Source organism: Pithys albifrons, chromosome 9, assembly GCF_047495875.1.
Source record: "Pithys albifrons albifrons isolate INPA30051 chromosome 9, PitAlb_v1, whole genome shotgun sequence".
In the NCBI taxonomy this organism is placed as follows: Eukaryota; Metazoa; Chordata; class Aves; order Passeriformes; family Thamnophilidae; genus Pithys; species Pithys albifrons.
In genome coordinates, this window is record NC_092466.1 from 10,838,854 (window position 1) to 10,863,404 (window position 24,551).

At 42.0% G+C, this 24,551-nt stretch overlaps 1 protein-coding gene across 1 annotated transcript in view; it reads right to left on the reverse strand.

Annotated features, from left to right (window-relative positions):
• Window positions 1–12,536, reverse strand: part of RBM20 (RNA binding motif protein 20) — a 100,077-nt gene extending 87,541 nt beyond the window's left edge. Inside the window, exon 1 of the mRNA XM_071563716.1 lies at window positions 12,409–12,536. Within this exon, the coding sequence (XP_071419817.1) occupies window positions 12,409–12,536 (128 nt within the window). The remainder of the gene's footprint in view (window positions 1–12,408) is intronic.
• Between the last annotated feature and the right edge of the window lie 12,015 nt (window positions 12,537–24,551).

Below are 24,551 nucleotides of genomic sequence, written 5' to 3' on the forward strand. Positions count from 1 at the left end.
ACAGTGGCAGATTCTGGGCCGGCAAATCCTCACAGCGGGGCAGGACTGAAATCCTTCCTGGTCAATGGCATCCCACAGAGAACTTTTTTGTCCATCAGGAAATGGTTGAAATGGAGGATGATCAGCTTGTATATTATTTTTTGGCATATTCTTCCCAAAGTGTCAGCCATCCAAGTGAAGGTCAGATGCTCCCCAAAATCCTCAGCTGTCTCAAAAGCACCCTTTTAACTAAGGCTAATTTTCTTGGCAGATGGCAATGGTTAAAACCTAGGCAGGAGTTAATCCTGTGGTGAAAACAAGCATCCTAAACTCTCCCCTCATCTTCCACAGTTGCATTTTCTTGCTTGCATTTTGGAGCAACAATCAGCAGTAAGACTACAATCATCCACCCCCTCTTATGTTTAGCCTTTAACTGTGGATTCACCTTAGGCTCCACCTTAAATTTCTTACATGCATTAATACTTGTCACTGAATCACTCCAGCTACTTCTGTGAACAAGCATTTGCAAATTTGATTTGCTAGGAATGTGAAGTGCAAGTTAGTGGAAGTTTGCATTAACATCCTGCCAGTCATCAATCCCTAGGTGAGGATGGCCTGCCATTCTGATCCACAGCCCCCTATCTTAGTGAACTGTGTGCCTGAAAGCATGAGGTCCATGCTGTCCTCTTAGTGTCCTGCTTCCATCCATGTAGTCCTCAAGGAAATAAAGCAGAGTACAACCCTTATGCAGGTGACCCCAGGACAATGTACATCATTTGCTTACATCCTTATACCTTTTGCTTTTAATCTTAACACCACTTTGCATTTTTAATTACTGTATTTTTTTTCCACAATCCTACCTATCCCCCAATCCATGTCTGAAGTTCCACAGAGTTCTAAAAACTTTTAAAAATTATGATTTACACACAAAGGGCACCATCTTTTCTCCCATCAGAAGCATGCTCTGCATTTCATTTGTACACATCAAATTAGCTCATTTACTCTTTTCACGCCTAGCATTTCTAGTTTAAATGTCAGATAGCAAAACTGGCCCAGACATCAAGAGCACTCTACTCCCACCACAGGAATGACAACTTCCACTTGACTTACTGCATTAAATGAAGTTAAAGCACTTGGAACTGAAAACTGAAGAGATGACCAATTCCTTTTGTTTTACTGAAGATCCCTTCATTTCAATCAGAGATGCCTCCTTCAAGAAGGTTGTTGGCTGATATTTTTACCTTCTCCTGCTTAAGTTCAACACAAAGTTTGTAGGGAGAGATCATCACTCCTGTATCACTATTTATAGTTACTTACTCTATCCTTATCCTAACAAGACCCTAATCAACAAAGCTTCTGATCCTCCTAAATTAAAATTGTAACACAAAGTAATTTTTGGTTGAAGGAGCAGTCAATATGACTAAAATTCCTCCTTTTCTTGCTAAAACAAAAAGAAAGGAATTTTTCAAAACCCAATTCTTCCTCATTTCCTTTCCTAAACAGTTCAGATAATGCTTCTCTTTCACCCTCCTGTGTAAACAAATCAGTTACAGGTTATAGGTAGGAGAGGTTGGTGTTCTGTGGCAGAGGATAAAGAGATTCAATTTCTTTCCACCTTCTAGAAAAGGAAAAATATTCCTTTGAAAGAGTTTATCGTGCAGACACACTCCTTCCTACACAGCACCCTACCCTTGTCCCTTCAGCATGGTAATACACCAGACTCCACCACGTGGTGAGTACAGCCTTGGCAAAGCAGTTCAGATTTCATAAGGGAAAGTATAAAATACTTGTTCCTTGCTCAAACAAGCAGCCAAGTCTGAGTTTGCTTCCAGAGCAAATTCAGATCCAGAGGAGTGCCGGGAGACCATTCCTCTGGCTTCAATAGCCTGTCTGGTGGGATGCTACTATGTAAGAAACATTCTCCAGGGCTCATGGAAGATGCAAGGTAGTTAGTTGCTACAGCACTGGTTTTACTGCCTGTGTACAGAGCAATGAACCTGAGGGGGATGTGTTCTCGAAGCCAGGCTCCCAACTGGTCCAGAAACATCACTACCAGCAAGCCCTGGCACCTAACAGGAACGCCTGCTACTCTCACCGCTGCCACCCGTGCACTTCTGTTCTTAGAGCAGTGGTCACTCCTAAACGCTGGTCACTCTGGCAGCTTTGCTACAGATAAATAAGTACAATTACCTCAGGGAACTTAAATTAAAACTTGCCTGTCTGTCTCACACAGTTATATACAACTCTGTCACGTTCAAGCTTGAATAGGCATTTTTTTTCTGCCTCTCTTGATGATTTTGTTTCTTAGGAACAGGGGACAGAGGTAGAGGGCAAAAAATTATATATTCCAAATCTCCTGGAATAACTGAAGTGTCTAACCCCAGATCTCGCCGTTCATTTGTCACAAGTCACACTCTTGGTCAGTCTCTGCTTTGTCCACTGTGAGCCAACCAGAGAGACCTCCTCCCATGCTGTGCTATTTGTGCAAACTGCTAATTTGGAGAAAAAAGTAGATACAGAGCTGGTTTGCTCCTAGTGAGGTCTCCCTGGCATCCAGCTAAGAGGTGAGAAAACTAAATATAACAAACTTAAAACTACAATTATTGTAGGGGAGTTTGCCAGAGCCGCTCTGAAGCTCCTAATGGTCTGTCGGGGATTTATGGATCAGCTGTGAAAATTTACTCACAGCTAAAACTTGCCAATCAAGTCCTTGGCTTTGAACACTGCTACCAACTTCCACATAATACAGCTTGAAATTACAGAAATGTCAAAGTGAAATAGTAGGTTTTAATGCTTCAGAGAAGGACGTGCAAGAAAAAAAAATCTATCATACTAAACGGCTCAATAAGAAAAATGTGGCAAGACTTTTCTGCAAGTTTATATCTTTGTTTAAAAGAGTCTTATAATCTACAGAGCCGGAGGAGATTACAAGTACTGCCAAAACACACAGTAAGGACAGTATGTTGCACAGAAAAGGCTACAAACTGCTGTCATGCAGTTTAGAGCAAATTCCCCCCATAAATTATGCCAAGCAATCTAGAAAATAATATTAGTTGTTGATATTTTATGTCCTTGCCATATGGATGGGGATGAAAAGGAATCTTCATAAAATTTATAAAAGCTTCTTTGAATATAGGGAGAAATTGTATCTGTTATTTTCATGTTTTTTCCATAAAAAACTGCAGCAAATGTAACAAAACAAAACAAAAAAAAATCCTGAGAACTTACAGGGAAACAAAGCAACTAGCCAGCTTACACGAGAGATGCAAGACCATGTGTCATTTCACCCAAAATGCTCAGCACAAACTGGATGGCAGCAGTGATGGCCACCTGGAAGCGCAGCGCTGTGCAGAGGAGCTGATGGGCTCTTTGTAAACCCTCTCCACCTCTGACTCTACAAATCCCTAAAGCTACTGAGGCTTCAACACTCCAGAGTAGTGGGTTTAAAACATGTCAGAGCCCTAATACGCTATTGAGCATTACAAAGGGGCATGGATCTGCACTCCTCCCTACACAGATCTGTGCCTAAAACAGGAAAAAAAACCTTTTGAGACAGTATAAGTATAAAGTAGAGAGTAGTTCTTTAATGGAAGTTTTTAGGTGCATCTATACACTCCATGGCATCCCTGGGTGGGCCCAACGACCAAAAGTAACTACCCCTATCAGTAATTACCCCAAAAACCAAGCAGTAAAGAGTCATGCACATGCAGATGATAGAAACTGATCATCTAAAGCCTTACACACACAAATAATCCTCATATGTATGAGTAAAGCTTTGCAAGATCAGTCTCGTATTATATACATTATATCCAAAAGGGAATTCATGTTTTATTTACGGCTGACAAGCAAACTCTTGGCCACCTAATGTATTTTATTATGTTACATATTTATAATATAAAGACACGCTGCTTTACTCTGCACAGACATCCTTTAATCACCTACATAAAATTACAAATTCACTTCTAGCCCTTGCAGATTTCAAGTGAATTTTTTTTAAAGGAAATTCAATCCTTTAGTACTTTGCAATGCAGAAAACCTACAAAACTTAAACAGTCATGATCTCATGACTTTTAGAAGCCTGACCTACCAAAGATACAGGACATGTGATTAACTTAAATTTCATTGTCAAATTTAGAGTATTTAGTTGGCATTTTTACTTCTCCAGAAGCTGTGTAGAAAATATGAAAATTGACCTGGATGCAAGTACCTCAGAACTTCTATTCTTTTGTTTAAAGCACCTTGCCTGTGACACTCTTTGCTCAAGCTGCCTACAGAGGTATCTATGAACACCATCCCAGTCACCCACCATTCTTCTGCAGTACTTAAAAACATGCTCACCCACAGACACATCAATGACACTTTCCTAAGTGTAATGCACATCACAGTAACTTGAGGCAGAGCTCTTGGGCCATCTCAGAGCAAGTCTACAAAAAGATGCCAACAGAAGGGCCAAGCCCTGCGGGTCCCGTAAGAAAGTGTTGCTACACAACAGAACAGTGACCTTGAATTAAGCAGTAAAGAAAAGAGCCAGTGTTTGGTTGTGAGTTGGCAGGATGGTGGAAAGCTGTAGATGACCTTACAAGAATGTGCCATGAGTGGGACACAAATGGATGGCACAGAGTACATGGATAGCAAGGGTGTGGATGTTAAGATGTGTTAGTGAAAGACTTTGGAAGATAAGAAGAGCCTAGGGCTGAAAAAAAAAATCTCATCCTTGTTTGCTGATGTTTCTCTCTGCAGTTTCAGTAGCTGAGAGCCATCTTTTCTCCAAATTCTGTTCTCAGTCTGAATTGTGTATAGTCTCTGGACAGAAATTTATGTGGGGGAGCAGAGGAAATCTCAGACAATCTCTAAAGTAGCATCCAGACAGCAAACCATGCAAACACACAGAGGTGTGCACAGCTCTGCAGGGACTGGAGCAAACTTTACTGTAATCCAAGTTAATCTATTCTCACTCTATTTCCAGAAAAAAAAACAGAAAAAAGGATGAAAAAGACATTATTAAAGCTCTATACGGGATTTTGTTTTCAGTATTTTGCAATTTGATCTTACAGTTTTTTAAAAAAACAAGGCCAAAAAGAGAACAATAAAACTTGGTCAGCGTAATGAACTGTATGTGTCATCAACCTAATAAAATTACTTAGCACATCCTTCCCTAAGAGGAGAACATGTTAATCCACAGGGACAGAAATAGATTTCTTACTGCAGAAACAAACTGTGGTCAATCTACTGAAGCTTTGCAATTATACAAGATGCAAAAGCCCACAGAAGAGTATTTTTTATCTCAATAAAGGCGACATCAGCCATCAAGCCACTTGTTGCAGAGGCACTTAAAGTCTGTTTCTTTAAACAAATACTAAAATATAAGTGAAAAGACAAGTGCAACTCTTGCACATTTCCAAAGCAGCCGAAGCTCACAGACACCATCAACTCACTCATCTCCTCACTCGGGAATACAAAAAAGCCACAATGCATAAAACTGCAGCTCTTGACATTACCAAATTCAAGACCTTTGACATTGCCTGAATTTTAATGCTCTGCATCCCACTGTAGACAAAATCACACAATTTATGGCAGGAGGAGGAAAGTTAGGATGAGATGACACCAGATGCTTTTGTTATCTCAAAAGCCAGTAAGACAGGTGATCAGAAATGAGCCAGGGAGCTTGCTCATGACCTGCCCACAATACCGTTTTCTCTGTCCATCCTGGCCAGCAGAAAACATTACTCAAGGGAATGGGAGATAAACACTTCCTATCCTGTCCCTGTCTTTTCCTAGGAAGAAGTAATCCAGAGGTAGTGAAGCAGAATCCCTCTAAAAGCAGTCACCATCATCAACATTTCAAGTAACACAGACTTTAGAGTTAAAACCGTGCAGAAGATGCGTTACACCTCACAACCAGCAGAGCTACAGATTCCTGTCACCTCCAGAGTCGGGCAAGGCTTGTGGCATTGTTGGAGCATTCTGCAAAGGCTGCTGAGACACCTGCATGTGTTTAAACTGAGAGGATGAAGGACAAATCAGAACAGCATCATTCTGTGCAACAGTCACACAGTGCACCCCGGTCCCGCTCTCTGCCTGTTCAGCTCATCTCCCAGCAGGAACATGCAGAAAAACAACAAATTCATCTTCCTTGTGGTTCCCCAGATACACAAGATAAATATGCAACCTGTGGTACAATTAGTATCAGTCAAACACACATTTCACAAGTTTACATAAACGCACACAAAAATGCAGTAAGCCTGGTACAAAACAACCCCTGGTGCGCCCATCCACACTGATCCTTTAAGAAAACAAGCCTTTGCCCTCTTCCTGCAACAGAATACCCAAGGCTTTTATTTGGCATTTTTCTAAATAGGCAAGAGACATTTGTAAAATGGGCTAGGCTTGAGCTGTCAGAATAGGACAGATATTAAACGTTTCTAAAACCCAAAGGAGCAGGTTTTCTGGTTTCACCCTGTGTGTCAAGTGACAGCTTCACTGTGATGGGTCATTAGCGTGACAAAGAGAAAGCAGCTGGACACAGAGAGGGGCAGAGGCTAACAGAGAGATTACATCCTTAAATCAACTATAAAACGTTACAAAGGATGAAGAAGAGGAAAAAAAGGGGAGTATATTCAGGGGAATAAAGTCAGTCTGATAAAGTGTCTAGCTGCAAATCAGATGCAATTAATTAATTTAAATTTAAAAAATTATCACCACAGCTTACTCTTCTGAAAAAAGATTCTGTTTGAAGAAGTATTTTAAAGTGACTAAAATTATTATTTCATGCAAACAATCTATTTTTACTCTCCTAAATTTCTCCAGTCCTATATGAAGTAAAAATGTATCTTTGAAGATCCAGCTCTTCCCATTTTGACATTCCTCATAAAGGATCACAACTGGACATTATTGAGGTTTCTAAACATCTCCATCTTCCTTTCCTCCAAATGAGACCAGGAAGATTTTAGAACCATCACCACAGTGTAACAGTGGCTCAGCAGGTCCCACGTGACTCTCACCATTAGGCGCAGGCAGCTCGGAATGGGGTGAATTATGAAGAAAATCAAGAACATATTTTCCAGTCTTCCCATTGGTGGGAACAATAGTGTTAAATTTCCCATAAAAGAGCAATATCCAGGCAACTGAGTTTTACTAAAGAGAACTGCATTGCCATGTGTTGTATTCCAAAAGCCACTTACCACACTGCTTCTTATAAATTACGTGTTATTTAACTTTTTAATAAAGTTGATGTTGCTACTGTTATCTCTCTCTCCATTAAAATACTTGAAAAAAAATTGACATTTTGAGGCAACTAAGAATTGATTGATAACTGATAATGCAAATCAGATCACATGGAAATGTTTGCATGCAATGGGTTCTTTCTGAATTCTTCTGTTCTGACCCCTTTCCACTTTGCACCTCTGTGCTCGCTCCTCAAGCCTTAAAGTCAATCTTATTGTGCTTCTCTCATAGGCTGTTGGGTTTTAAATTTGAGATTAAAGAAAACAAACGAACAAATCAAACCCAAACCCCACACTTTCAGTCATTTTTGTTTATGTACAAAAACATCCATATGCTCAAGCGATCTTTAAGCTTTGGGTCACACCTGATGTACAAGAAGGACCATTGTTTTCCATCAAAAAAATAAAAAATAAAAATTTTAATTAGACTACTTGAAGCTAATAATCATCACTGCTGCTCCTTTTTGAAAACAACTACAGTTAAAAGTGAAGTACCCTCTGAGTGTCTCTGTCCCTGCCCCCTCCATGCACACACGCATTTGGTACAAGCATTTTAAGTCCTGATTTTACCTCAGGTGAGGTGTAAGAACAGTCTTGGTAATTACACAGCAAGAGGCCAGACAATTCCAGGAAAACTGCAGTTCCCTCACTGTGTGTTTCATAACATACACGGACAATGAATGGGAAACACAAGGAGGAGTTTAATAATGCAGGTTTAGTTCCTACATTCTCTGGCAAGTAACAAACCACCCAGTCTGCCTTTGCAGCTCCTGTCTCTTGGTAAAGCTGCTCAGCTAAGACAGCTAAAGTCTCCTCTGTTTTGTTTTCATGTCTACACAGGGCTGTTACAGTTGTTTGAACACAAACTTCATGAGTCTTCAGGGCTCTGTAGTGCAGGGAAGCCACGCAGATTTTGGAGATGTTCTTTACAAGGTAAATAAATACGGAAAGCCTGTATCAGTAACAGTAAGAAGAGAAACAGTAAAACCAGTGTTTCTCCTAATGTTCCCTTGTTAAGTATCAGCTTAGCCTTTGCCATATATGCCAAACTATTTGCCATGACTAATGTATATAATGGGAGTACATTTCATATTTTATCTCTCCTGAGAGACCTTGGGGGGGGCGGGAAGAAAGGAAAAAGAGAGAGAAAATCCCACACTGCAGAAAACAGGAAGAAAATTTTAAAAAGCGTATGTTTAACATAATGGGTTTAAGTTTAAAAAAAATAAAATAAGCTGGAGGTAATTTTCCCTGATAAGTTTCCTCCTTGCTGCTATAGGAAATAAAGGATTCAAAGCGTACAGCACCAGCCTGCTTACTCCTCTCTGCCCCCAGACCTGGCACTAACTGATGACAACTTGGGCGCAGATGTTGGAAATTCCATCTTCCTTCCAGAGGAGCTCAAAATCTCCAGGGTACAACGCCTTAGGAAAAAAAGATATTAACTCTGGTTTTCCCCCCATTGTTTTAAGGCATCATTATTCAATTGGTAAAACAAACATATATTTCTATATCAACACGGGGAGTTAAAAACTGCTCCATTTTCACTGGGTACATAGTACCCATGACAAATCATTAGAACCAAAAGCAAACAAAGAGTTGCACTGCCATACAATTCAGTCTCATGCAGTCCACTTGTGGCATGTTTTAAGCAAGAACTTTCACAAAAAGCACTCTTCATACAACATCTTTATAGTTAAACCACAGCTGCCACTCAGTCCTTTCTCTCAGTTATTCCCAGCTAGTTGCTCCATCAGACTGCAGTGAATCACACACCTGGAATTATTAACAGGAGTCTCCACTCTCTCATGCTGCTTAGGCACTCAAACCAATCTAACAGCAGGTGCTAACATTTGTCACACACTGACCTGTCATCTCAAAATTATATTTTGCAATGCAATTGCAAATTATAAACAAAACCTCCAAATCATAAATTTTCTCATAAGGACAAAGACTTACCAAAAGAAGGAAAAAAACCCCCAAACCAGCAGTTCCAATGACACATTGTTTTTTGCAGAGATTTCCCATATGTACTTCACTTGATGGCACTACAGCCCCTACCCTGCATTTCCACTCCTTCCACACAACTGCAGTAGAAAGTGGTTATGAACACTGGCCAACACCATCACAACTGTTCTTCTCAGTCTTCTGCTTTATTTCACAAGCAAGGGTATGTTTTTGTAAGTCATCTTCTGTAAGATGTAAATTCACATTTCCGTTCTCCAGCAAGGTCTGATTCTCATCTCTACAACTTGCAGGCTTTGACTGCAATAAAGCTTTCAGTTTTGGAAAATAAGAAGTATTTTCCCATCACACATCACAACAACCTGCATAGATAGAATTCTTTAACTGCTCTGTAAATCTTATCATTGGACCTTTATTATCAACTGAATTGACACTGTCACTCTGGGGGAAAAAGTACAGCATGTACACAGCATATTTCAATTTATATTTTATTGTATTCGGGTCCTACCAGCAAGGAATTTCAAATTAGGGATTCAGTATTATTTATATTAAAATTACATTGCAAATGTTAAAGCAGAGAGACACTTAAGGGATATAGTACATGCTAGCTGTGTTTCATGAGGTCAGTCAATGTAGCTGCTACCAAAACATTTCACATCTCCAGTTTTGCTAAATTTGAGTCCTTATTCAAAGCTCAGCATTCAACAGTGAAAGTCTGCCAGCTGCCCATCTAGGAAGCCATTTTTTACAAATACATCACTTTTCACCTAAAATCTGTGAAGTTTTCTAACAAAACTACTCGAGGGAAGAATGAAGGAATCCAGAGACCTTTTAAAGTTCAAATGGTATAATGAAAAATGTGTATTTTTATATTATAATGACAGTGTTGAAACAGGGAGATGTTCTGTTAAACACCACAGAATATTCTGACCTACAAAAGTCTGAATTAGCATTCTGCAGCTGCATGTTTGTTTACTGCAGCTCGCAAAGCAAAATGATGGCAATTGTTAAAGAAAAAAAGTCAAGAAAATCAAAGTGCTCAGGAAACAAGGTCAATGTTTTCTTCCCTAGTAACGAAACCATGAGTTCATTTTGTAGAAGAATCACTGTTTTCCTTTCCATCCTATTTTACAGGTCACAGTACCTGTTCTGGCATAATAGAAATTAATTCAAAAGAGAAATTTCAGACATTCCCCAATATATCTCTTCCTAAAAACCACTGAATATCCAATTCAGATTATAAAACACCAAGTTATCAGCAAAACAAAATACAAATCACCTGCCTTTCCAATTCAAGGCATTTACTAATTATGAGGTAAACACAGAGGCGCACACCACGCGGTTACAAAACCGTATGATCAAGTTGCAGGACCTTAGATGGAGATGTTCAATGTTTGCCATCCTGTGTCACGTTACCATGACAAAGAATGGTCTGAACATGGCACCTCTCTCAAATCTTTCCATTAAAGATAGGATCAAAAGGAAACCATTTCGAGTTTTCCTGCCTATAATTTACTGGGAAGGGTGACCGGCAAAAATGTAATGCCCTCATACGTAACATGCGCCACACCAGAAATAAAATCACGAAGTACTCTCAGCAGCTCTACCTGACTTGCAATAGACATTCACATAAAGTCTTGGGAAACATGAAAAATAAAGGCTGCCATTAGAGACTGTAATGTAAAACTTAAGGCTGATTTTGAGCAGGTCTAAATTATGTTGTAGTTGCACAATAATTCATATCTGCCACTGCAGCTGCCCAGCGGACTCAGGAAGAAACCATTAGTATTTCAGATTCAGTGCAAATCCCTAAGTCTGTACTTCCAATTAGAAATTAAAATGTAGGTAATGAGGACCTTGAATGTTTTCACCATTAAGTTACAAACTAAGATTTAAAAGCAAACAGTCTAAAAGAAGACCATGCACCAAATTTACGGGCCTCACTCTGCAGTAACTCTAAAAGTCCAGTTACATACATATTTATACAAGCTGATGTGACTCCCAACTTAAAACATCGTTCATGACTTCAAGTTTGCTGAAACGTAAAATCACACATGCACATACGTATTGATATACATGTAGGTAAGTATTTCGCAAATGTTAAGTGAGAGAACTGACATAATTTCCTGTTAGTTACATTGTTGGGTCTTGTTAACAAACGGGTGCCGGGCATGGCAAAGCCAGCGCCTTTCATGAAGGGGTTGCTGCGGGGAAGTAGCGCAAGGCGAGCAGCGAGGCCGCGGCAGCTCCGCCGTGCTTTGTCATTGCTGGACGGTCGGACACGGGCTCAGCCCAGTTGGTCGCCTGGGACATAATATCGAAAGCGTTTCTCAATCTACACGACTGCGCAGCACCCAGCGTCCTGCTCGTCAACTCAAGCAGCAAATCTTAAAGTAATAGAGGGCAATTGTAACAGCTCCGTAGCTGGGCGCTCATTAGTAGATCAACTGCTCTGCTAAAAGCCCTTACCTCTTTTAATACACTATGACTTGGGAAAAGTCAGATAACAGTGCACGCAGCCACCTTGAATCAGCACAGATCGACTTAGGCGTTACTCATGCTTCACGTACTAACTACAGAGCATTCGGTTTGTCTTCAAGCTTCTCGCTTAGCCAGAAAAGTATCGCTGGCACCACTGCATCTGTGTACCACAAGTGCTTTTCCCCCTCTTTCTGGATGGAAAACGAAACAGCAAAATGCCATTCACATCGCTGCGCTCGTTAGTCAGCCTTTCACGCACACACAGGTTACATTTCCCGTGACAGTTTTGCAGGAATGCGGTCCCTCCCGGCCCAGCAGAGCCCCTCTCGGGCCAGGCCTGCCGGGGGATCCGCAGCAGCGGAGCTGCGGCCGGGCCGAGAGGGCGGGCGGAGCGCAGTGCCCGGCCCAGCACCCCGCCGGGACAGCCGCGCTGCCAGGGCGAGCCCTCGGCAAACCGACACGGGCGGCTTTTCGGACAAAAAACTTCTGCTGGGGAGCGGGGCCGGGGCCGGTCTTTAGGGCAGTCCGTGCCCCCATCAGAGGGGACAGCCCCGCCACCACCCGCACGGAGAGGCGAGGTGAGGCTCAGCCCCGCGGGCACCGCTCGCCCAGCGTCGGGGCCGGTGCGGGGCCGACCCTCCGCCCCGGCTGTCAGTCTGGGCGTGGGGGAGGGAAGGGGGGCACCGCCGCCGGGCAGCGAGAGCGACCCGCGCCTGCCCGCCCGCCCTCCCGGCGCGCCGGAACGCGGGGCGGCTCTTACTTGTGCAGGAGCTGGGGCAGGCTGGGCGGCGGCATCCCTCGGCCGGGGGCCCCGCTGCGGGCATCGCTCTCCGGCGGGTCAGCGCCGCGGGAAGCCGGGGCCTGGCTCATGGCAGCGACGGGGACCATGCGGGGCGGCCCCGGAGGCGCGGGTGGCCGCGCAGCCCTTGGCCGCGGCGGCGGGAGGGAGCGACGGAGGGAGGGAGCGACAAGGGAGGGAGGGGGCAAAGGACCGGCCCTGGAGACAACCGCGCTCCCCCAGCCGCCCCCCCGTCGGGCTGGCGGCGGCGGGACAGGCAGCCCCCTGCGGCTGAGCCCGCCCTGCGGGAGGGCTGCGGTCACCGGCGGGGGCGGCCGGCGGAGCCCCGGCTACGACGGAGGGAGGGGCGGGCGGTGCCCCCGGCCCGGCCCAGCCCCACCTGGGCGCCGGGCCCGTACCCTCCCTCCTCCGCCAGCACCTGTCCGGTGGGACGGACCCGCGCCCGGGGCAGCGCGGCGGCTCCGCCCGCTGTCCCCGCCGGGGCGGGATGGCCGGGGCGCACCTGTGCGGAGCACCTGGCCCTGCCCAGAGCACACCTGCCCGGGACACCTGGCCCTGCCCGGGGCTCGCCCTACGAGGCGCCCTCGACAAGGAATGGGCTGTACAGTAAAGAGCGAGCGGCACTGGGCCCTGAGCGCTCCAGCAGCGGTTTACAAACATCGAATCTCCCCCTTTCCCAAGGGCACGGGGGAAAGCACGCGTATTGTTCTAATCCTTCCCCGCTAGCACCTCTGCAGAAATGTTATTAGTCATTTATCAGACATAGGCGCTGTCAGCTGATACAGAACGGGAGAAGAGAGTGTGCCCCAGCCAATAATATAAACCTTCTCGAGTAACAAGTCATCTCTATATCAAACCCCCGGTCAGGGCCCGACCAGCATGGGCTAATAAAGGATGTCGATCCTGGGTTTCCGCCTTCTAAACTCATACCTTAGCGGGATCAAGACCTACCCAGGAAGGCTTTACCCGGTGCTGTAATAACACAGGACTAAGGAGTAGAATTGCTGCATGATGATACAGTGTGACAAAAACATTTTACCTGCACATGTTTTGGGAGGATAGTTCATATGCCCAATGGAGCAGAAATTACACTCTTGTACTTAATAAGTAACACTGAAAATGTTACTTCGAGGTCTTCAATACTTGCTCCTGCGCTGCCTCTGCTTGCTGCGCACCCTCCCCCCCGGCACACACGCTCACACACGCACTGAGGAAAGCAGAAACATCCTGGCTCCTTTGAAAACTTAATCCTTATTCAAGGGAAAGATGAATTTTGAAAGAGGTCAGGTTCTCCCTCCCTGCACCTGGCATAGTCATTTACAAGTATGTAGCCTTCTAAATGGGAACAAAATGCCACCTCTGGTGACTGGAAAATTTTAAGTTAGTTGCATTAATCACGTACTTTGCACTTTGTAGATGGGGAGCACCAACCAGGTGCAGGGCAGTGAAGAGCTGGGCTGATTTCAGTTGCAGTGTTACTTACTGGTAATTTGTCACTAAATGCACCTTTTAAAAATGAATGGCAATTAGTACTTGTTTAGACACTTCGAGTTACACACACACTATATTCTGAGAAAAATAAAAAAACTAGGCTTCACATTCTTTCCCCCAAGAAAAAGAAATTTGCAGTATTATGTGTTTTCTGGTTCAGGAAGACCAAGTGGTGGTCAGTGCTGTATCACTACAAGATGACTGATCTCCCAGCAAAGGAAGAGTAAGATCTGACAGACAGGTAAGGCAACACATGGGAACAAAAAAATTAGCGTGCGGGGCCATCTCTGCCCAAAGTTTAAAGCAAATCTCAGATGCCCACTGATCATCCACAGAAAAAGTCGCTTTGTGTGAATTTCCTGAGCAGCAGAGAAAGCCCTTGAGAGACCAAGTGACAGCCACTTTCTGCTGCCTGTAATTATTTGAGGAAGTGAAAGATGGTGACTCATGGCTCAGAGGGCAGCAGGAGCACAGCTATGACACTAATGCATGGCCCTGGATTAGAAGGTGGATAGTCACAAGAACGTGTTACTTCGCACAGACATATTACATCACTTGTAAAAATGGATCAAGTGTGTTTTACTAGGCACTACTATTTCTGCATTTAATGTATACAGTGTACAACTCAGCATTCAGTCTCAGCATGGGGTCCTAAAACTCGGCAAAGATTTTCTCCATTCATTCTAATGCCACAGCCCTTATCCCCATGTCTGCTTCTTGTCAAGGTTTTTTTCTCTTTTGCTGTCATACCCCAGTGTTTGGCTTGGCATGACCCGCTGTGGCAGATCAGGGGCACTGACCCCCCACTGCCAGCTGGTCGCTGCCTTACCTCAATGCACCAGCACAAGGTTCACTCAGAGGTTGTCCTATGGTGAAATACAAGAGTGTGTGCGAGCAAGCACAGTCTCACCAAGATTCATGGACTCTCTTATTCAAGAAATCAACATAAGCAGTTTTCTGTCCAAGCCTTACAGTATTTCTGGAGCATTGCCACAAGAGAGGAAGAACAGTGGCTGGGCCAAACAACATAGTTTTAGAGTCTGGATTTGGCAGTAGAACTGAACAAGTGCAAACTGCTATACAAGACCCTATTCTCTTAATATGGAACATAGTTATTATGCACATAGAGAAATTGTATCTGTAGTTTTTTTCCCTCAACTAGAGTTGTATTTGTGTTTGTGTAGCTGTCAGCTAATGGGGATTTTGACAACGATACTGGCAATACATTGATATTCCTGTTGTTGACTTCCTATGTATTAAATAGCTAAGATTTAGATTAAAAATGCTGATTTTTTCAAAGTATCTATGCCATGGGTTTTAATGAGTGCTCATGCAGAAAACACTCCTAGCTAATAATTTCAGCAGAGATTAATAGGCTTACTACATCTCCAAATACTACAAAACAATCCCCACCTTTTACTGTGCCTTTTTTGAGTTTCCACTTGTAGGAGTCTGCTTGCTGAAATTAAAGTCCTGATCTAATTGCTGTTCTAACTTGCACAAGGATAAATCAGAAGCAGCTCTCTGGTATAAATGAACTCACATCCAGAATATTACATTTTTAGGAGGCAGATTAACAGGCAGAACCCAGGAAAAAGGAAGTGACCATAAATTAGAAAAGTGATAGAGAGAGGAGCACACAGAATACTGTGTCCTCATATAGTTCAGCATCAAATAACAAAACCAGCTGTAATTTCTTTGCTTTAGGAGCTCTATTAACTATAGAGTTACACAGCAGCAAGGAAACACATCTAAGAATAAAAGATTATAGCAAGTCAATCTGCCTATTAGTCTGAGTAAGACCTTTCCTTGATTCGTGCCTGAACCTGTTATTCTGTGACCTGAAATTTAATATTTTGTGACTTAACTGCCTTAAATGCCTGAAAATTAATATATAATCATCTCTCCATTATTAGGGAAAAGACACAGGTGGAAAAAAAAAAAAAAGAATGATGGGTAACCTGGGTAACACAAGTACTTCTGGGCCAGGGTCGACCTGGCTGTAAGTGTTGTTCCCCACTGTAAATGTTCTGCTCACTTAAGCTGCAAACTGCAGAACCAGTTTAGGTGCCACTGTGCATGTAGCTTATTCTCAAGGTGGGTAAAGCACCCAGACAATAATGGAGAAAAAAACTCTGGTTTTTACTGTTATTACAGTGCACAGGTATTTTTAATATTTATAGAGCATGATCTAGATAGTGTTGTGATGGTTCTGCAGCAGCAATGGTCATTAAAATACAAACATGATTTCATATAGAATGAGATATCATCTTTTAAATAGGATTGAAGTAACCTAAGTATCCAGTTGCAGGAATAAAAGACTTCATCTAGGAAGAATGGCAACATCGTACTCCTTAACGCACTGGAAGGCGGCAGGGAAAGCACACTCTCTTACATGACTTCCAAGACTCATGAAGGAAAATACCTACAAGATCCAGAAAAATCGATATGAAAAACACTTCAGGCTTGGCAGAGTATGATTATTAACATTGGCTTTTCCCAGGTTATGCTGAACCCCCTTTCTGGAGATTACTGGACATGTTTGTGAGTTGTTCTCTCCAATCGTTGCTTGGATAGAGAAGCTGAAGACTGAAGCAGAAATTTTCAGTGCCTGGGTAGATGAAATCTGCCTTCTGAGTAAGTCTCTATTCACTTTTATCATCTGCTCTTAACAAATATTTCAGTCAGCACCACTTTTCACTTGTTTCTTTTCAGTGATTCTCTTTTCAGTGGCTGTGAATGGCAACAGGTGGCCACAAGCGGTAGGTTCTTTTGCAGTTACTTTTGCTTGGCATTTTCCTGCACCTGCACGGGATGCGCTGCCTATGGCTGCATGTCAGTGCAATGGTGGTGCTCAGAAATACTCAGAGTACATTTATAAAGGACCAGGTAAAATTTAGCTCAAGCTCCCAAGTTGATTTATAAACAAACAAATAAACAAACAAAGTTGTTTGACATTTGAAAGCACAAGAAAGTCTCCTAAGGGTTTGAAAGGAAAATACAGGGGAGATCTAGTCCTTTAGAAGTATTTGGCTATAGAGCAGGCGTTTTTATAATGGAACAGCATAACCTGAAGAATTTTACTAAACACATTAGGTTAGAAGCAAAATAATCCCCTCCTGAACAATCAGAAAATGAAGCTTATGAATGATGCACCATGAGGGACAGCCTTGTTCCAGACCTGTGAAAGGTGAAAGACAAACCTCAGGAGCTGGACTGACTCCTGCAGTGTGCAGATCATCTGCCTTCAGGATTCAGGCAGATCAAGATGCAAAAGGATAACCTTTGGACACAAGCTATCAGACACTTAGCCATGGATAGCTGAGATTCTCAAACATGCTGGGGCAGCCAGCTACTGAAAGACAAACACTACAGAACTGTAGTCCTGATGCACAAGAATGTGGAATAAATTAATGTTGCCCTTTTGTGGTTACCATGAAAAGCTGTGTCCTCCCTCAGCACCTCAAGCCAGTGACAGTATAATCCTCAATTCACATATTATAAATTTAGAAAACATTGGAATGTGCAACGGATCATTCCTAGGATGTTTATACACACTGTTTGATCCCAGAATACTGGCTTATGTCATTAATGCTAACATAATCATGTATCATGCTCCTTTCTAGCTTCAGAAATGGCAAACATTTACCACTTTAACTACATTAGCCAACTTCTTAAAGAAAACCAAAAAGCAATTAAAGAAAGCATAGTGGGCACAGCAAAAAAATGAATGTTAAACTACTCTGAGGAACAATGGACTTTTAAAAAAATCCTTGATGTTACTTTCAGCTCTTCAGATAACCAAAATATGCATGATAATAACCCAACTTATCTTTCCATGCCTTCACTATTACACACTTCCATTCATATCATGGCATAACTGGTCTGCTTCCAGTCATCCTCACTTCTGGTTCTTATCCTTCATGACCCCAGAAACACACAAGAATTAACAATAATTGCTTATTGTTTACCCCCCTGCTCTCTAATGCATGAATGGGGATTTTTGTCTCTCATCCCCAAAGTTGTGGGTAATAACTAGTAGCCATTTACTATTAACACAAATACTCGTAATTAATCTATTTAGGAGAGGTTTTCCTTTAGTAATTTTTAATTTATAAGATATTAGATTAGAAATAATATCCAGCCCTTAAAAAGCTTGATTTGTCAAACCTTTAAATACTAATTCCTCTTTATGTGCATACAAGTTCTCTGGATATATGTATTGCTGGAGGCAAAGTCTAAACCTTAATGGTTTCCTTCCCCATGGTAAAACACTGATTTTTGCATAACTGCTGAGTACCATTTGATAGGGATAAATACTACTGATGCACAAGTTAAAATTGGACATAAATTAGATTACAAAGGAGGGTATTTTTTTATTTTATATGAAGACAAGCTATTTCTTAAAGTATGCCTCAGTAGAACAGTACCAAACATTGTACAATTTATGCAGCTATAACTGATGTTTGGCTGTGGTGATTTTATCCATTTGAAAGGCTGGCCCTTATTCACCAAGCAAAATTTTAGTTTCATTGTAAAGGTCCTGCATGAATTTTCCTCTAAGTTTAGTATCAAAACAAAGCTCACTTCACTTAGAGATGAATGATTATTAATAGTTCTTATACACTGCTATTGATGCTGAACCAGCATGGACTAAGCTGAGCATTTAAAGGATCTGGGGTTAAAAACAGGAAAGGAGAGTGGGTAGCTATCAATAAAAACTTGTATTTCCTTAAGGAGCACTGTCCACAGGAGTTTGTGCTTGACATGCTGTCTCCAAAACAGAATCATATTTGTTTTTTTCATTATTGTTTTTCTGAGTAAAGTTTTCTCAGAACTGCTTACTGGAAACATCTGGTGACAGATGGAGTTATCATACCTAAGCTCTGCTTTGATGTTCTTAGAGCCCAGCATGTGGTGGACAGTAGGAAAGGCTAAATGTTACTGAAAGTAGCTGGGGATGGGAGACCCTGTAAGGAAGACTGGTCTGGACTAAAATGACTGGCACATGTTTATCTGATCTATGGCAAATAGATCTATTCCTGGGACCTCTCACTTGTGAAAGACGTTCTGCAGGACTGACTTCTTGACAGGCCTGTTTGCTGGTGTGACCTGCTGGGCTGCTCTGCCCCCAGGAAGGTGCAAAGCCCGTGCAGAGCGAAGACCAGGGCTGCAGTGCCTCCTGACGGCCCCAGGCAGGGCTCCTTCCCCCTTGTCTGCTGACAAATTGCACAGCTGTGGTGTTACATGTCAGCACTTGCATTGCGGATCTCCGGAGACAAACCAGGAATGTTCTGCATGCCAGACAGTGGCGCTGAGCCATTACATTCAGACAACCTTCTTGAGGAAGCCGTGGGCCCTGAGTGAACAATGAGAGTGGGGAATCCACCCACATTCTGACCTGCAGCCATGCAATGAGAGGCAACCCAGTGCAGTGAGGCCAGAGCTGCAGCTGAAAGAAAAGATGTCTTGCAAAAGTGTGCCAAATCCATGCAGCATTTGCTGCACAGATACTACACTGATTTCAAACAACTCGCATGGCATTCAGATAAGGTAGGTAAGACTATGTGATCCTGAAGTCTGAGGTATGCTTTCATGCTGAGCCTGAAGTTGTTTGATGATGTTTATCGTCATCTGGAATGCTTCCAGTGGAAAACATGATCTTACTGATCTGGAATCTAGCTGAGCTCCTGCAATCTATATATTCGGAATAAGAGTCAACAGAGAAATTCACTTTGACATTTAATGCAGAGAAGCAAAGGACTCTGAAGTTACCTGAAATGATCTGCTCACCTGTTGAGGGCATCTTCTAAAATTAGCCTTTCAGTTCAGAACCCACAGTTCTTGCTTGTCTGACTGAACTACCACAGCTGCTAACCTTTCACCTGGTCTTTCCCCTTTAGAAAACACTAAAAGGGCTTGTAAGTCATATTCCTATTGGGAATCTGAAGAATATCCATAGGATTATAGAAATAGATTTTGTAAATAATTCTCATAGGGACTTAAAAATGACAAGGAGTCTTGAAAGGCAATTACGGAGGAAAAAAAACCCAAAATGTTATTTTAACTATGGAGGAAAAAAATCATTATCTGTGATGGCAGATTAGTTTATTGAAACTTTTGCTACCTAGGTTATGGAAATAATAAGAATAGAAAATATTTTGATTTGAACTCTGGAGGGCTTCTCCTTTGTTACCTCCTGCTTGAGTTTACCTCTTTCTTTATCAGCATCTTATGAGAAAGGGCTTAGAAAACAAACAGCAAAGACAAACATGAATTGAAGGGAAAAACTTGTGGTCACAGTTAACACAGCAAAAGCTTCATCATCTCAGAAAATAATCTTAACAGAAATCTAGTGACACACTATAATTGAGGCTACAAGAAGATGGATGCACAGCTTCTTGGAAACCTTCACTCACAGCTGGTATGAGTAGTTTGCTGTCAAACTAGAAAGGCGTATAATTTGTGAATCTATAAGGGTTAAGTCCTTTTCCTGTCTTGTTATTCCGCAGTCTGAGTAACAGAACAGATCACACATCTGAAATGTGCATGTGGGGTAAAGTGCTGTAGGCAAATTGGAGCAGAGAAAGTTTTCAGAATGATTTGAAGAGATCAGAGACACTGTCTGAAAAACATAGGATTCAGCTGAGCAAGGACAGGTGCTAAGTCCTGTACTTAGGAAGGGAAAATATTGTCTGGGAAAGTCCAGGACAGGGAATGACTAGACAGATAACAGTTGTTCTGAATAGGACTTGGGGAGTATTACAGAGGATCAGAATTGAACATGAGTCAACAATATCATGCAAAGAAGGCATCCATCAACCTGAGCTGTATAAATAGGAGTTTCAGCTGACGTAATTCCCTTATTTTCGTTGGTGGTGATAAGGCCCCTGCAAGAAAGCTACATTCAGTCCGGCAGTGAAACTTTAAGTAGGAAATGGATAGGATTAACCAAAAGCCTACAAAAGGAGAGCCACCAAAAAAAAAAAAAAAGGATGATGAAAAGGGTATTGTTTGGTCTAGAAATGAGAAGAATAAGAGGAGAAAATAACCTTTAAAGAAGAAAGGAATAAATTGGTTTTGATACCCAGGATGAAGAAGATGGATGAAAGTGGACTTAAGTCACTTAAAGTTCAGATTAAACCTGCTAATGGCAAATGAAAATATATGCTGATTTTTGAAACATCTGACACTATCTGTTTTAAAAACAGGTTGCACAAAATATCTGTCAGGAATGAGTTAAACATGATCCACCTTTGGGACAAGAGGAAGGCTTAGATACTCAGGTGTCCCATTTTCCATGATTGTAAGCAGACTCTGGAGTGGCAATGAAATACACAAAATCCCTTGAAAAGCAAGAGGTGCAAAAGTTGATATAACCTGTGTTTATTGCAGGTCCAGCAATTCTTCACAGTTCACAGGAGGTTTGAGGATGGCCAACAATTTATGTTAATAAATGGCATGACCATGTATATAAAGAGAGTCTTGAAAGTGATACAATCAAAGTATGGAAGAAGAAAAGACCATTCTATTAGGGAGACAGGGCGAAGCAGAGATCACACAAACATTTTGAATATTTGTATTTGTACCTGATGAGAAGGGAAGTCATAGAGAGTCTCTTAAGAAAGGCATCACTCTCCCAAACACAGAAGCCATTGTAGACACAGACCCTGAACAGAAAACAAGATTTCACACATGGAATGTGCCTTAAATTCAGGTCCAGTCAGGAAACCCTGAACCAGAGCCTAAGGAAATCTTAGTTTAAGTCCAAATTATTAAATATTTTGGCAGTATAGATTTAAGCAAGAGCCTTAAAGAAGACATGTCTCCACATACAGAATATAAAATAAATATGATCATATCTAGATTCTCTGCACTTAAAGAATCCTGTCTGAACAGAGTCAGATGCTTTAACACACTCATAAACTCAGCCCCTTTCCCCTCCACTACTGAAAAAACATGTGTGCAGGGTGAAAGAAGTGGCATAAACCCCACCCATCAGTCACAGCCCACAAAGCTTTGACTTGGACTGCTCTTGGCTGTGATAACACATCATTACTAATCTTCCAAATATTACACACGTACAATCTGGAATGCAAGAGCTACTATACAGTCTGCAAACAGACCAAAGCAAAGCCCTTGGATTACTTCATGCTTGAGATACAAAGAAAAGTAAAAACAGCCCTCAGCCAGGAAAAGTCTTTACCTAAAATCACTTATGAAATTAATTCTGATTTCCAGAAATAGTTATAAAACTGCAAAACCTCACAGTAGTCTTCTTGAACCAAACAACACAAAAAACAATTTTAGGCACTGAAAGCCCCCTCAGCTTCAGTAATTCACAAAGAAATTAATTAGGTTGTAGTTCCAAAATACAGACTTTTCCATTTCTTTTTCTTTAACAGGGCACCTGCAGAACAAAAAGCTACCAAAAAGGAAAAGCAACTTTTAAAACCATACCTTTCTTCTTTCTTTTTCTCTCCTTTCCACTTGTTTTTTTGTAGAGAGCTTGATATTCCACACAGTTTTTTCCAGTAAGCAGATCAGTTGCCAAAAAATATGCAGCCTCAGGCAAGTTGTTTCAGTCAGCTCATGTTGAGTTCAGCCCATAAGAAGGTAACACTCCTGAAAGAATTATATTGTTCATCTTGACTTTCCTCACAGTCCCAGCTGTGTCCTTACCCTTTCAGTTTCAACACACACTAGAACTGTAGCAGCGTCATACACATTATAAGTGAAGTCACATGCTCGAGAGAAGTGAGGAAATTTCTCAGGACCTCTGATATAAACAAAAGCCCAGTGACAAAGGGCAGGCAGAGGGAAGGTAGGACAGAACCCAAAGGGAAAAATTAAACCTGAATAGTTCCAGTTTGATAAAATTGTAAATAAATAAAAATAGGTTCTTAGTAAGGAGAAATATCAAGAAAGTTGAAATTACTCATCTGCCTTATCAGGCAGACTACGGGTTCCCATCTCTCCAAAGTTACCTTAATTTCCAGCCTTCTGAGTTTCTGGGATTGGTCTCTTCCTTTTCCATTGAAGCTACTTTAGCTAACATAAACATACAGAAGGCAAAGCAGCAGGAGTTCAGTTCATATGCAAGTCACATCTCCTTAAGTCTGACTCTGATGAAGCTTTCACAAGATCAATGATTATTTTTCTTTCTCTTTGTTTTGAAATGAACATGTAACTGTAAAACAACTTCCATCAATACTCAAAATATTCTCATAGAAGTTGGGGTTTGAGTTAAGCCGAAACAAAATGGAGCTTGGCCAACAACCAGTTCTTTGGATGCAAATTAACTTTTAATTTTTTGCATTTTTAATTTGCTTCCAGATGACCTTTTTTAATACCTCCAGCTAAAATGTCTATCCTTACCTAGAACATGGTTAGAGGACAATGTATTATTCAGTTCACGTGAAAAGCAACTTTCTAAAATTTTCATCAAGAAATTCACACTGTGGAGAAGAGACACAACAAAGGCATGAAATCCAATCCATACTTGCTTTTTCAGAGCCTGATACAGAGTAGGAGAAACAATGGGCAAAAATAAATGAAAGAAGCACACAGCCCACTTCAGTACAAATGGGTATCAGGAGTTTGCTCAGCTTGGCCTCTGTGATACCCCTATCTGCCCTGGCAACAGCTCCAAGCAGACAAGGCAGACATGGATCCTTCCTGGAAGGCCCAAGAGCAAAGGGGATGGAGGATTTGTAGGCAGTGGGAACTAAGGCTGCTCATCTCACACTGGCTGCAGCACACAAAGCTGCACATCCCTGGTATCTCAGGGAACTGGGAATGAGGTAGAGAGATATAATCACTCTTCATCTTAACCTGAGGTTCAGTGGGATGATTGCTACAGACATGTCAGAGTTAGATAATAAGCTCCCTACAAATTCTGCTTCACTGGCACAGGTCATGATGCTCAAACTGTCTGTTAAATGTTGCTGTGCAATAACATACATTTATCCTCTCCTCGACTGTACTTTCCAGGAAATCTCTACTGATCTGATCTTGTTGTAGACAGAAAAAGACAGAAGCCCAAATAACTTCTAGTTTATCTTTCATTCAATTCAATATGTGGCACTTGCAGCCACTACCACAGCCTGGAAGACAATATTTGTTAGATATGTTAAAGTAAGGTGGCACCAGCCTGACTAGGTAGCCTCAGACAACTCAGGAAAATGTCACTAAACTTTCACCTAGCAACAAAATAATTCCTAAATAGGAAATCCAAAGAAATTGAGACTTTGGTGGCTCATTCTCCTTGTCCTCTCTGACTAAAAGCTTGGGGAAAAAAACCATTATCTGTGTTGCATTTCTTTAAATTCATTTTTTTTCCCCCGGAAATACTTTTGCCTTATTGGTACCAAGTAAAAACGTTTTTCTGAGTCATCTGAACCATCTTCTGCTTTTTGCATATACGATTTGGATGAGCCAACAGTGGTGGTGATTTTGGTGATGATCCATGCCCAGCCTGGGCTGTGTGTTCAGCTGAGAGCTGCTAACACCCATCCTGGCTTCCCAAACTACAAGTGCTGCTGATGGTTAGGGCAGCACAAGGCACAGGGACTGTGACCCCACTTCCTGCTGACAGGAGCAGCCCTTCTGCT